The 13,711-nt window shown below is 40.2% G+C and overlaps 2 protein-coding genes across 2 annotated transcripts; both read right to left on the bottom strand.

Annotated features, from left to right (window-relative positions):
• Window positions 1-191: 191 nt before the first annotated feature.
• rps15 (ribosomal protein S15) lies at window positions 192-2,959 on the bottom strand. Its single transcript, XM_038718301.1, has 4 exons — window positions 2,885-2,959; window positions 2,381-2,466; window positions 1,769-2,003; window positions 192-362 (listed from the first exon to the last, which is right to left on the bottom strand). The coding sequence occupies exons 1-4, from the start codon at window positions 2,885-2,887 to the stop codon at window positions 249-251; spliced, it is 438 nt and encodes a 145-aa protein (XP_038574229.1). The 5' UTR covers window positions 2,888-2,959; the 3' UTR covers window positions 192-248.
• Window positions 2,960-5,088: 2,129 nt separating this feature from the next.
• On the bottom strand, window positions 5,089-11,751 carry cnn2 (calponin 2). The gene is made up of 7 exons (XM_038718296.1): window positions 11,576-11,751; window positions 8,832-8,953; window positions 8,602-8,668; window positions 8,024-8,161; window positions 7,775-7,891; window positions 6,925-7,071; window positions 5,089-6,001 (listed from the first exon to the last, which is right to left on the bottom strand). Exons 1-7 carry the CDS (start codon window positions 11,627-11,629, stop codon window positions 5,696-5,698), a joined length of 951 nt encoding a protein of 316 aa, XP_038574224.1. The 5' UTR covers window positions 11,630-11,751; the 3' UTR covers window positions 5,089-5,695.
• Between the last annotated feature and the right edge of the window lie 1,960 nt (window positions 11,752-13,711).

The raw sequence follows: 13,711 nt of genomic DNA, 5'->3' as shown, positions 1-13,711 counted from the left end.
CTGAGTCTCTGCTATTGTCACATACCAAGATGACAATTTCATTTACCAATGATTCATGTTGTCCCGTACTTATCACAACCCCGACATTACCAACAGCAAAAACACCTCGAAAGCTCAAGCTTAAAGATTATACCCTGTAAATGAGCAATTCATTTTGAAAAATGAAGCTGAAGAAAGCAAAAGCAGACAGGTTTTGTGGATTAACCAGTTTTGTTTTTGTTTTTATTTATACAAAGAACACAGCCATTCTACTTCAGAGGGATGAAACGAGAAGAATGTGTAGCTCCGATACCAGGGCGACCGTGCTTGACAGGTTTGTAGGTGATGGAGAACTCGCCCAAGTAGTGACCGCACATCTCAGGCTGTGAAGAGGAGAAACATGTTAGTAACAAGATAAATGCCTTGGTTGATACCCCATTACAATGCATGCAAAGTAATGTAGTAGCTGCTAATCATAATCTGAGGTCTAACAAGGATGTAAACTGTAGACTTTAGGAAACCCTTAATGGTGAATATCCAGAGCTAGAAGCTTTAATTAGTGCTTTTGACAGGGAGAGCTAGGAGTCACTGTACTCTGGTAGTGTACTACCTTGCCATTACATCTACTGGTCCTGTCGGCAATATTTAATTCAGCACTATTATTCTGTAGCATCCTGCCTTCTTAATAACAACTCTTATGTTGCCACAGGTACACTTTAAAACACATCCTACACATTTTCCCCCCTACTTCAACTCTTTGGTTGAGATTTCAGGCCGTCTTGTACATGGTAGAGTTTCACATATTCTTGGTGTGGATATTTTAGTAGGTATAATTTGAAAAACAATTAGTACACTCAGGCCTACCAGAAGCATAGCAGCACACAGAGGGATTAAGTTGGAATTTGCCTAAAATCATTTTCAGAGCTAATTAAACTTGATGAATTTCACAATTCTTTCACATTTTGTAATTGCACATCAATGTCGGTTCTCTTTACAACCTTGTTATATGCAGCAACTCATCAACTATGACTATGTACAATGGAACTATCACAACATGTTACATGGCCTATTAAATGGTCTCGATTCACCATACTGGCCGACTGACAATGCTGATATTTAGAGAGCCGGGCAGCAGATACCAAAACAAAGAAATGTATAATTTCATTATTCCATGCAGAGTACATCTAATATACATGTTATCTTTGCATCATTCAACTGCATTATTCGGTACAGTAAACCAATATATATTTAAAGCTAGCCAGTATGGTGTTAGATTAGATCTGCTGTCATCTAGGATGGGAAAAACTTATTCACCACCTTTCCAAAACTCACAAGATAGCGCACTAACATTTACGTACGTTATAGGACGTTTATCATCCTGTAGAGTGCAGGCATCAGCCTAGATCATACTGCCACCCAGTCCAGTCAGGATAAAAAGGTTATCATAGTTTCAACTTGGTTCCTACTGGCTTGACATTAATTATTGGGAGAAAATGGGTTTTTTGACAGTGCAGACCAAGACTGACAAGGAATTATGACAAACTGCTTCAAAATAAGACCAACTGCAGGGACTGGTGCCCTGACTGACTTCTAGTGCCTGCTCTGTAAAGGGCAAAATAAATAAATCCCAACTTTGGTGTTTCCAAATTTTGTTGAAAGGTACATTCCTTCACAGGAATATAAATCAGAAAGTAGGAAGTAATAAAGTAATAGATAGGTGGTCAATTAATTTGGGATTTCAAAATGTATTCATATGCTCTCCATCCCAACCTGAACTGTGACCCCTCACCTTGATTTCAACCTGGTTGAAAGTCTTTCCGTTATACACTCCAACCATGGACCCGACCATCTCAGGCAGGATGACCATGTCCCTCAGATGGGTCTTCACCACCTCTGGTTTTTCCATGGGGGGAGCCTCTTTCTTTGCCTTACGCAGGCGCTTAAGGAGGGACTGCTGCTTGCGGCGCAGGCCACGGTTCAGCCTCCTCCTCTGGCGGGCGCAGTACAGCTGCATCAGTTGTTCACTACACAGGGAAAGAGGACAGCGATGTCAATGAAACCCCAGGCCATCTTTGAAATAAAAGCGAAGTTGTTTGTAAAATGCAGAACAGTAAAGCAGCAGTTGTTTTTCAATTTGGTCATCTCAAGTTCACTTCACACTGGAGTCTGTGCAACTGACAAAATTAGGGCACTGGAGTTTTAACTTTGACCTCTGAGTCACAACAAAACATGCGTTGAGCTGAGTCTGGAGCGATTTTGTTGGATGTAAATCTAAGATTTACACTGTGTTTGGTGAACAAGACGTCAGTTTGCAATCCAATGAAACTAAGAAAAGGTAGTAGAGAAGCTCCAACTGACCACCGTGCTGTATCAGCTGCTCAGACTCAGTGGGCTCACTTACTAGGACATGTCCAGAAGCTGATCCAGGTCCACACCTCTGTAGGTGAACTTCCTGAAGGTACGCTTCTTCTTGATCTCGGTATCCGCCTGAAAGAGAGGGGCATCATCCCAGGTTAGCATGTAGCTTGTACAATTAGCAAGAACATAACCGCGCAGATGCTTTAACTAAAACGTAACTCAATGTCACTGGTAAACATCTATTAAACAGCTTATTAACTCTCGCTGGGCCCAACAATAAACTCCAACGGCCAGGTCATCTTTATTTTCTGGAACAGACAATGTTGAACCACCGGGTTAGCTTAGGCACAGGCGGCCATAGCTCAAGCTAATGCAGACCCTATAAACATAAATTTATCGGTCATTTTAAGCAACGATTTTCAACTGAATGGTCAGCGAACGTGTGCGATTTTCGTATAATATAGCCAACCATCCTAATTAGTTACCATAGAGGTCAGATGCATATAGATTGTACTTTGGCAAGCTTCACGATCAGTGAGACACCTACCATCTTGCCTGGGGTTCCGGGGGAAAAGAACGGCTTGAACTCTCGTTAGGCCTGATATCGCGCGATTTAAGACAAACATCCGGTAGGGTCTTCCGGTTTCAGTCCCCAGCGTGAACAGCAGGTGGCGCTGTCGTACAATAACTCCAGTTTCTGCACAGTGTGAAGTTTCCTATCAACGTGTCCCATTTGCTGCGATGGACTGGCGACCTGTCCAGGGTGTACCACGCCTTTCGCCCGATGTAAACTGGGATTGGCTCCAGCCCCCCGCGACCTTGTACGCAGGATAAGCGGTTGTCGATGGAGGGATGGATGGTGTCCCATTTGTTTTGTCGTTTCGATGAATTCTACATACCAGGAGGAAGAAAACACACAGTTACACTTTCACCAACAGTACTTTTACATTGTTGTATTGGTACTTGCATTTACTTAAGCCAAGGGTACTGTATAGCCTACGTCTTCCACCCTGTAACTAAATATACATTTACTAAAAAGTACTGGGACCTCATCTGAGTATTTGCATTTTGAGATACACCACCACATTTCAGATAAGCATTGTTCTTTTAAAACATGTATGATTTGATGAAGGACCTCTGTTTTATAAAGAAAAAAATATCATTTTTGGATACCCATGTAGTTTTTGGAACATGTGGTTAACAGTTTGACTTTTGTTATAGAGTATTATTAAGTCTTTTTTTTAGCCTTTGCTTTAAAGGACCGATACCTGATGACTTCACCTTGAGCTAGATGAACCAGAATGAAACTGAACATATTTTCTATCAGTTGGGCCCTTCAGGAACTTAAAAGGGTTGTTTCACCCAATTACATAAACACATGCAGTATATTTTCACTTCTTCTATTTGTATCTATCCAGTCAGATAGTTTTGGTTTTATTTACCCAGGCTTGGAGATATCCTACTTGGCTCCACCCTAAAAGTGAAATATTTATTGTAATTCCTCCAGCACTGAGATTATATAGTACATGTTTGTCTGTTAAGTCTAAATATGATTTAAATTGGGTTTTTGTTTTGTTTTTAAGAGTACACATTTTAAATATGTGCACTCAACATTACACATCTGGTCTTTACTAATGTCAGTTAGTTATTAATAGTTTTATGCAAACCACTAATGGACATTTAATTCATTGTTTCTTAGACATTGTTAAAACCAAAATTACATGTAGGCCTAAATATTTTTTTAACAACCCTTTACAAACACACCATGTCTGTTTCATAAAGAAGACTTGCAGTATTATACAGAAGTGCACAGTAATGTAGTTAGAGTTCAATTTGCAGACTGCACTAAGAGCTAGTGTTTCACAATCCTTCCTGTTTTGGTTAACAATCCTCATCTCTGGTAAATTTTTTGTTAATAAATGTATGTCCATGTACCTACTAACTGAAGTTTGTACATTACCTTCATAAGTCGCCACCAACAAAATGCTACTCTACTGCAGATTAAGTAAATGAACCACAGGCCTGTCCTTTGTGCCAAACATTCTTCTTTTTAACAAAAAGAATCAACACATGGTAATGAATACACATCTTTATTACACAGTATTCACAAAGGCATACTTCTCACGTCAAAACATCTTTTTCCAGGGTCCTAAAGATTATTCCAGAGGAAAAGGCATAGTCTAATACAAAATGATATTCAGAGTCAAGGTACAAAATAACCCTCCCCATTCAAAAAAAAAAAAATCACAAATATGCATAAATAATCAAATATAAATTGTATGATTGGTTTGCAGATCAACCAATATTAATATGATTCACTTAAACATTACTCACTGACCAAAGAATCCAGTATTCTTGCTTGGAATGTTCAAAACTTCACTTGAGTATTATTATATCCTCCCCCCCACTGTCTTTAAGCCAAAGAAAACAAGCTTAACTCCAGTTGGACTGGTTATGCAAACAAGGAAATATTTCCTCCATTAAAGAGGGAAAAAAAAAAAAAAAAAAAAAAAAAACAGAAATAACTGAAATGAATGACAGAAATTTATTATTTATATATATATATATATATATATATATATATATATATATATATATATATATATATATATATATATATATATATATATATATATATATATATATATATATATATATATATATAAAAAAGAAGAAAAAAAAAAGTTGTGACTACTTTGTCGGTTATAAAAATCCATTTTTCTTTCAGTTTCTTCATCTTCCTGAATAACCAAAACTGTACTACTGTATATGTCAATGACCAATACTGAATGAAGATACTCAAGTACTAACAAACAAAACAGTCTCATTCACAGAAATTGTCGTTTACACAGATAACACAAGCATGGGTGTTTTGTTCAAAACATGCACTTTCTTAGAAACCTTTATTTAAAGAAATTCCCTAATATTTTGTGTTGCCTTTACAAAAACCTAGGGATCTCCCTTAACATAACTAATGAGTCAGCCAAAAAACCAAACATAAATGTTGGGGCTTTGGCACATATAAAAAAAAAAAAAAAAAGTCCCTGGCATAGAAAACTAGCTAAGCCAAAAAGACTGGCTTTTGTAGTCACTTTAAATATAAAAATCACAGAAATGCAGTTCATGATATGTGTAACATTGGATTTGCACAAACAGGGGTAAGAAAACAATTTCATAACACTAAAAAGGATATTACCCCCCCCCCCCCAAAAAAAAAAGAAAAAAAAAAAAAAGTGCAACATCCTGTGGATAAAAAAAAAAACAAACACAAAGACAGACTGCCTGCCTTGAGGTTTTCTTGCAGAAGATCCCTCCTTTATACAACCTCTCTTTCCCTTCCTACACTCCCTCCTTCCTCCTAATAATCTGTCCCATCGTCTTGGTACACCTGTTCTTCCTCCTGGTATCCTTGGTAACCCTCGTCTTGGTAATCCGGGATGAAGTCACGGGAGACACCTGCCCCGTTTTGATCATCTGGAACCTCTCCAGCTTTAGGACAGTACTTGGCGTCATAGATCTGCCGTCCCAGGCCAAAGTTCTGGCCGCTCTGGTTGGCTCCCTGGCTGAAGCCCATCTGTAGAGACATGGTGCTGTTGTCACACTTGTCTGTGCCCAGCTTCTGGTCGTAAATGGCACGCCTTGTCCCTGGAGCAGTCATCCCAGCCTGCAGTAGAGATAGAAGAAAGAAACAAAACAAAAAGTAAAGTAGGAATCACATTTCATTTACCCCCCCCCCCCCGCTAATCGTTCATAGTCGGACACGCGCCACCGGAGCACCGATAGAAATGCCGGTGATCCAGTCATTCTGTGACAGACACAGAGTGACTAATATATTTGCAGATTCTAGCCGCCTCCTCCGTAGAGGAACATACTCCCCTTGTTCTGTTTTACTTGTTATAAATATTGTTTAACTTTGTTCAAGTTGAGAAATACACATTTCAAAATGTCAGTATTTCACGCATCCCTTGATAATTAAGCAAGTACGCTCATAGTACCATTTGTTCCATTATAATCGAATGGCAATATTGTCCACAATAATCGCAATGAGACTTTTTCCTCCAAATCGTGCAGCCCTAGTTTACAGCAGTGGAAGGAGTAGGAATTAGTGATGTCTTGGGGCTTATTTCCACCAGAAATGTTAGAGAGTCTAAGGTCTCCATTTTATTTGGATCCCTAGCACTTTAAAACACAAAATGTTGCAGGTGGGTTGAACATTTCACCCAGTAGTAAGGTACATATGACACACTCTGATCTTAAGGTGATGCTGTAAAAATCAAGTTTGCGTTTCCACAATTATCTCAAAGTCCAAATTTCTTCATCACTTTAATCTTTCAAGTTTTCTGCATCTGTTCTTCTCCTCTGAAAATGTCAAATGTTGCACTTGGATCCCAATCATTGCCGCTTGCGGCTATATTTTGTTGTTATTTTAATCTTGAAGCCGGGGGGTACTTATGTTCTATGAGGCAAGGAAAGAAATACCCTCCTAGAGATAAAAGATGGTCACTGTACTTCTACTCTATCCTAACCCATCATTTTTATCATTTCTATAATTATGATTTATGAGAAGTTAAGAATACATTGCAGTACCTGGCTCGCTCCCTTGTTGGTTCCCATTTGTAGACTGATGGTTGTGTTGTCCATGGGGGGCTGGATTTGAACTTTGGGGTCATATAAGTGCCTCCTGGTGCCATATGCATTCATGCCTGCCTGACTGGCGCACTTGTTGGTCCCCATCTAAAGACAGAAAAAAATAAAATCCCACACACAATCAATTGTTTAAACCCACTTGCTGCACATATGACAAACTGTTGTAACATGTTGCAAAACAGCACCACATTTGTGTGTGACACCAGGCAAACATATACTTTAATGTTTCAGTCAGCTGTCAGCCATGATTGTGCTATGCTCAATTGAGAAACAAAGTCGTATTACAAGTTTTCCCCTCACTGTTTAGGCAGCCCTCATATCTGCTTGACATCTTTCTTAGTGATGGAAACAATAACAAAACAGAGGGATCAGAGGCAGTGAAAACAATGAGCTGCTCTTATGCTCAAGTGTGCTGTTCTTGACATGAGATCATGACAGTCTGGTTTCGCCACATGCAGTATCGAGCTCAGCTCTCCAAGCACATGGAGAAACCAACCAAAAATACCAACTTAATAAGCTGGAACCCTTTTTGTGGAATAATGTTTCAGTCAAATGTGTTTTCCCTTTAAAAAAAAAAAAAAAAAAAAAAAAAGGAAACTTCTGTCTCGTCACACTTTATTTCGTCAGATATGACGCAGTTATGCGATATTGTGACTGTAAATAAAGGGCAACTGAAATTGAAAATAAATGTGGCTTAACAGAAGGAATGAGTGAGAGCGTTTCAGGTCTTAAAACTGAACTGCTGCCAACTCACTTCACTTTTTGGAAGTTTCCAAAATTAAAATTATACCTGTAGGCCGATGACGCATTGTCCAGCCTTCATCTTCTCCTCGTCAAACATCCTCTCCTGCTTGTCAGCGTACTTTACCCCAATGTCCACCCGTGACTGGCAACCCTTAGTCTTCGCCTGAGAGGAAAAAAAAGAGTCAGTGCAGAAGGCTGTCACAGTGGATATAGTAAAATCCAATCAGACACCATAACAACAAACACTTTCTATCACAGACATGATATAAAAAACGTCAAGACTTTTAAGACTCACCATGCTGGCGAGCGCGAGCAATGTCGTCTGGACCTGCGTCATGTTGCCGTTCTCAAACAGGTCGTTGGCTTCGAAGATATCATGAGGCTTCAGACCATACACTGTGATGGCTTTGATGAAGTTTGTCAGGTTCTCCAGCTAAAACCACACCAATTTAAACAAGATTAATAAGTGTGTGCAGGGCTTATAATGACAGGTGTGATTATTTCTGTTTTCATACGATCTTCATTTTTTTGTATTAATAGGGTGCAGCAGTCATATAGCGATAGACAGTTTGCAACAATCAGCCAGTCTCAAATGAGGGAGTAAATTTACGCCTCGGTTTCAGAAGCAGCTCTATTAAGCAGTGGCTGTAAAAGCAGACTAAGCTTGCAACACTGCCAGCATGTAATTATAACCATGACCTAGCATGATTCAGTGAACGGACATCCTACTTGGCATAAAACACTAGAAGCACAATATGGCAGCACAGGGAGCAAAAGCAAGTCTCTAACTGCAGGTAACGTCATCACTAGTGCCAATGAACATTTTGCCGCACCCTCAACTGGTTAAAAAGCACACGTCATCAACTAACTCACCTGATGCCAGTTCAGTGCTGACTGGTTGATCTTTTTCACAGAGTTCGGGGCAAGTTTGTTGATAAGTCTGATGTGGGGAGGGAGGGAGGGGGGAGAAGCAGAAAAAGGGAGAGAGAGAGAGAGAGAGAAGCGCAACACATTGAAGTTTTCCAAACCAGCGAACATAATGAAACGGATGATCAAGGCCTTCATTGTGCGGTGTAACGGACAAATCTGCGTTCGCTGCTTACTCGCACAGAATGACTCCATTCTTCAGGCCTTTCTGGAAGTCGGGGCCGATGGAAGCGCCGGTTACGTCTTCGATCCAGACCCTCAGCTCTTCCTCTTTCTGAGAGTCATACTTCTGTGCGATCTGGTGGGGCAGAGAGGTCAAAGGTCACATGTGTTCCACAGACAGCAGTAACAGCCAGGAGGTGATTTGTTAAAACAGTAAGTGCATTGATGGGAGTTTGCCAGACGAAAAATGGCCTTCCGGTCTCCAGTGACCTCGCACATAACACACACACACACACACACACACACACACTTTAAGATTGATAAGAATTTCACAAACTGAGCTACATCTATAACAATGACAGAACAGTGGCTAATCATACATGACATAACATGTTGACATCTGTCCTCAAAAGTGTATTATAACTGCAGGCGATCATGTTTCATGGTCTCCCTTGAATTTCACTTTGCCTCAAAGTAGTATGCCATGTCTGGGGGGGCTTTTTTTTTTAAGCCTTTATAAATAAAATTTAAAAAAATAGACAAAAAGGAGAGACACACACACACACACACACACACACACACACGGATATCCTGTTTGGTAAACTGCTAAATCCTCCCCTAAAACACAGGAAGGCCCTTGCTGAAAGGGGAGGGGGCTTAACATGGCACAGAGATTGACTTTCTAGTGAGGGTGTCACTGTTGGTGTTATTTTGATTTACAGGCTTTAAAAAAATATATATTAAAAAAAAAACCAATGACAACATGCTAAGCTAGCTCTGAAAGAGGCCATTCAAGGAGTAGCATTATGTTCATGTATAAACAGCAGTTTCAGTTTGTTGTGCGACAAACTGGAAAGCAGACATGGAAGAGAGAAAACAATTAGGAGACTAAAACAGGTATAGATTTCTTCTCGTCCAGTAAAGGAAAAGGTGTTGACTGAGCTCCAGTGCAAACTCAAAACCAAACCAACAATCTCTCTGTCTGGAGGGCAATGAGAAGCTGAACCGCAGAGTTTTTAACCTACTATAGAAGTTGGCCGCACTCACCTCACAGCTGGTTGTACTCTTAAGGAATGCCCGTCTTGTAATTAGATTTCCTTCATTCAGTTATCCCCATATTTAAAAAAAACCACAACATTGGCTATTTTAATTGCCCACAAAAGAATCTCAGGGACTGTAATTTACAGGGACAAGCTGAACGCAAGGAATTTACCCCACAGTGCACGGACAAAAGAGTTGAATAAAGCAGCGAGGGCACAGAACTTTTGCGTGTTGACCCAGTGAATGAACACGGACTGTGGCAGCACTCAAAACTGCTGCTTAACTTTGAGTTAACCGTTTAAATTCTACATCTATGAGTTTTAATCAGAAGTTTAAAGGGGAGGGAAGGGGGGAGGCTGTAAAGGGAGTGTAAAATCCCCAAATGCCTCACATTTCACGGAGGAGGCTACGTCACTGATGGCAGGAAATACCACTCAAGTCAGCATCTCTTTAGCCCCCCCCCCCCCTCAAGGGCATCACTAGTAACAGACAGAGGACATCTACATGTTTTCTTTATGTCGGGCACACGTTGTTCAGGAGACATTCTGGGAGGGAACATGACCCTTTCTCTTCTATACAAGGGCACAGCCAAGGAATCAGATCTTTTTTTTTTTTTTTAAAGCTGAAGATGTTGGAAGTTCAGTTAAAGAAACACTGGTAGGTATGTGTTAGAAAGCAGAGTGAGCAAAAGCTTTAGATCTCCATGACTGCAACTTACAGGAAAGCATGCAAAAAACGATGGCAGCGATAAAAGCTTTAGTAATAAAGACGAATGAGCAGAATTACACAGTAACCTATGTCCCCTTCAAAAAAAAAGGAAATGCGTCAAAGTTTTGCTGCTCAGTGTGATACACAATGTGGTCAGAGAAGTGATCTCCAGCATCAGCTCTGGTATTTTAAGTGGACCCGGATGTGCAGAGATCTGTGCAGGCAGGTCCAAGGTGCTTTCCTCCTCAAGGCCGCACTCGAAAAGTTACACATTACCAGAGTGAGAGAAAGCTCATTTTGGAGATTTGTTTGGTTTGTGTGACTGCGCTCTACACAAAGACACACCTTTCCTACACTCCGACATGACCGAAGAGAAGTTTAAAATCAAAAGAAGCAGCCCGACACTTTGCCACAAAGGAGGCGTATGGAAAACCTATTGCTGTTTAAAAAGGAGCAATAAAAAAAAAGGCACAGCAAAGGGCAACAACGAGGATGGATAGCATCCAACCCGGAGACTAATAGGCGAATTGCATTATCTGCTAATGCGGGTCACAATGCCGGGCAACGAGCTGCACAGGGCATAAAAAATGCTGGAAACGGGGATAACAACTTTGCCACAACGACACGCTTCTTTGCCAAGAGGGACAACGCCCATAGTCTGTTTCAAGTTTGTCTCCTGCATGGGGAAAAATAAAATAAAACAATATTCTGCTATTCAAGGTGAAACACTCAATATAGCCTATACTTTGCGAGGTATTCAAACTAACCCAAAGTTTTATGAGAGTTATAAAGTCCGTTTAACCTTTTAAAATAACACTTTAAAATTCTTTCTCCTGTTTTTCCATCCACCCCCGGCTACCCTTTAACCTGACACGCATATCAAAATGGTGGCCAGGTGACTCCCGTAGTCGCTCTCCGAGGAAAGCACAATGAGTGTATGATAGGAAGAAAAGTTCAATAAAACGTAGCTACTTTATGTGAAACATAAAAATATGTAGGATACACCTACCTTGTTTTTGACTTCCGCTGATAGTCCGTAGGCAGGACCCTTGTTAAAAGACATTGTTAAAGAGCTGTGATTTTTCTGTTTGGGTTAAAAAAAACAAAGATATCGACTTGAGGATAGAAACTGCGCAAAATTATCTTCGACTCTCTCTTCCAATGAAAACGGAGTGAACTAAATACTTCCTTTCTCTTTTACCGCCGCCAATTAGAGCGCTCCCACGGTTTCTACCAAAGAGCGTAGATCAAGAGTCAAGATAGTTCACCTCAGAGACTTCACCAGAGCAATAGCTTGGAAACGCAACTTAAACCCTTACACCCTAGGCTAGCCAACAACTTAGGCTATAGCAGTAGGTCTTTGCTTGAAACATGGGATCGGGTGGGGTGGTGATGGCACAATGGATAAGACGCCTGCCTTTGGTGTAAGAGACCTGGGTTCAATCCCCCAATATGACCCACCATTGTGTCCCTGGGCAAGACACTTAACCCCTCATTGCTCCAGAGGCGTGCGACCTCTGACATGTATAGCATTAATAAATGTAAACATGGAAAATCAATATCCTCAGTGATTATGTTATACAAGAAAATAGGAGCAATGACAAGGCTGCTGAAAAAAGCTGTAGTGGTGTTAAGTGCCCCTAGCTAAAAGGGGGTTTTGATATGTGTCATTTGTTTGTTTGTTTTTTGCAACCTGGGGAGGTGCCCTTCTACAATTCAAAACTTGCGCTTGATCAGTGTTTTTGTTCAGTAAAAGATAAGGAAATATAAGAAAAGGGCTTCAGTATTTCTCACCTCATATTTATTCCTGGCAGTTTTTGGGTAAAATTTGTGGAGACTAAAATTTACTCTATGAATAAAATGTGTCTAGTAATTAGGCCTTTTAAAAAATATATGTTTAACACACAGCCGCTGCATCACAGAGAGCTGCATCATTTCTCACATATGAATCGATGCCTGTAACACACAGCGGACATGTCATGCAAACAGAGGAAGTATAAACAGGGTGCAGTAGCTGAGATGTGCCAATCCAAGGATGTGACAACATGCTTCTTTACTGCGAAACTGACACACATCGAACTTTATTACTAAAAACAAAGTTATATTCTGTAACTGGTAGACCTGAGCAGCCTCAAGGGATTGTCATTACAGAGGTATACCATATATCACAGGCTTTATAAGCCAACACTCCAAAAAAAATATTTCAAACTACCCATTCATCCCCTGTATAAAATTGTACATAGAAGTTTCTGCTATTGCGGATGTACGCAGACAGGACTCCTCTTGCTCCTCCTGTATAATCTTTGGATATACGCTTCGTTAATCGATCCTAGGCTCCACCTTTCCCTTACTCTTCCTTAGATCGCGATTGAAATCAAAAACTCCTTATATGGAAGGAAACTTCCCAAATTCCTGAATGGTGGGAGTGATCCACCGGTCCCACCCTGCATACCAGACGTGCAGCGGACCAGACAAGTTGTCGCACTTTTTTGAGTCACTGCTGGAAAAAAAAGTTTAGAGGAACTAAACTAGTAGAGAGAGCTACTGAGGTGACGTAATGTCAGTGCTATGGGATTTCAGATAGTACGTCTTCCCTTCACATGCGAGGATTTGTAAATCTGCTCCATAATGTCTGACAACAGCTTACTCGGCAGGATATCTGCATATTAATGCTTTGTGTATAATGTAACCCATGAGTTGAGAAGGCCAAGGGATTTCTTTTCAGGTCAAAGGGGCTTTTTCTGTTTCTTCTTTCGAATAAGTCAGTTCTATACAGAAAGTCTGGTCTATAACGTATTTGCTTCTTCTTAGAATTAAACTTCTATTTTCTTTTTCAAAAATTAGCAGCACTTAACAATTTACTTTCACAATAGAACATGCTTTAAAATTAAATGGGGGAAGCAGCTTGTTTTCTGTAAAAAAAAAAAAAAAAAGTTTCATAAGTGTTAAAATGTTGCAAGTTCCACCTCAGCCTGATACCCATCATGATACAGACAACTATTCATAGTACATGACATTATAAAATTACTGATTGTTCCTCCTAACATGCACGCATTGAGAAACCATATAAATAATCAAATAATAAAGAAAGCTGATACACATACGTCTAGTTGTTTTTTCACACCAGCCATTATCTACATATGGA

This window comes from Micropterus salmoides, unplaced genomic scaffold, assembly GCF_014851395.1.
Source record: "Micropterus salmoides isolate LMB-PRFRI ecotype aquatic unplaced genomic scaffold, ASM1485139v1 Ms_hic_scaffold_14, whole genome shotgun sequence".
NCBI classification, from domain to species: Eukaryota; Metazoa; Chordata; class Actinopteri; order Centrarchiformes; family Centrarchidae; genus Micropterus; species Micropterus salmoides.
The sequence above is the reverse complement of the archived record's forward strand: the minus strand, read 5'-3'. Positions and strand labels throughout refer to the sequence as shown.

Bases quoted from the DNA above. Each gene is read 5' to 3' on its own strand.
- rps15 (XM_038718301.1), bottom strand. The intron at 2,004-2,380 runs GTAAGTGAGCCC...TTCCCTGTGTAG, and splicing joins CAGCTTCTGGACATGTCCTA to TGAACAACTGATGCAGCTGT. The intron at 363-1,768 runs GTGAGGGGTCAC...TCCTCTTCACAG, and splicing joins TCAACCAGGTTGAAATCAAG to CCTGAGATGTGCGGTCACTA.
- cnn2 (XM_038718296.1), bottom strand. From the start codon at position 11,629: ATGTCTTTTAACAAGGGTCCTGCCTACGGACTATCAGCGGAAGTCAAA. The intron at 8,954-11,575 runs GTAGGTGTATCC...CTGCCCCACCAG, and splicing joins CAGCGGAAGTCAAAAACAAG to ATCGCACAGAAGTATGACTC. The intron at 7,892-8,023 runs GTGAGTCTTAAA...TTTTCCTCTCAG, and splicing joins TGCTCGCGCTCGCCAGCATG to GCGAAGACTAAGGGTTGCCA.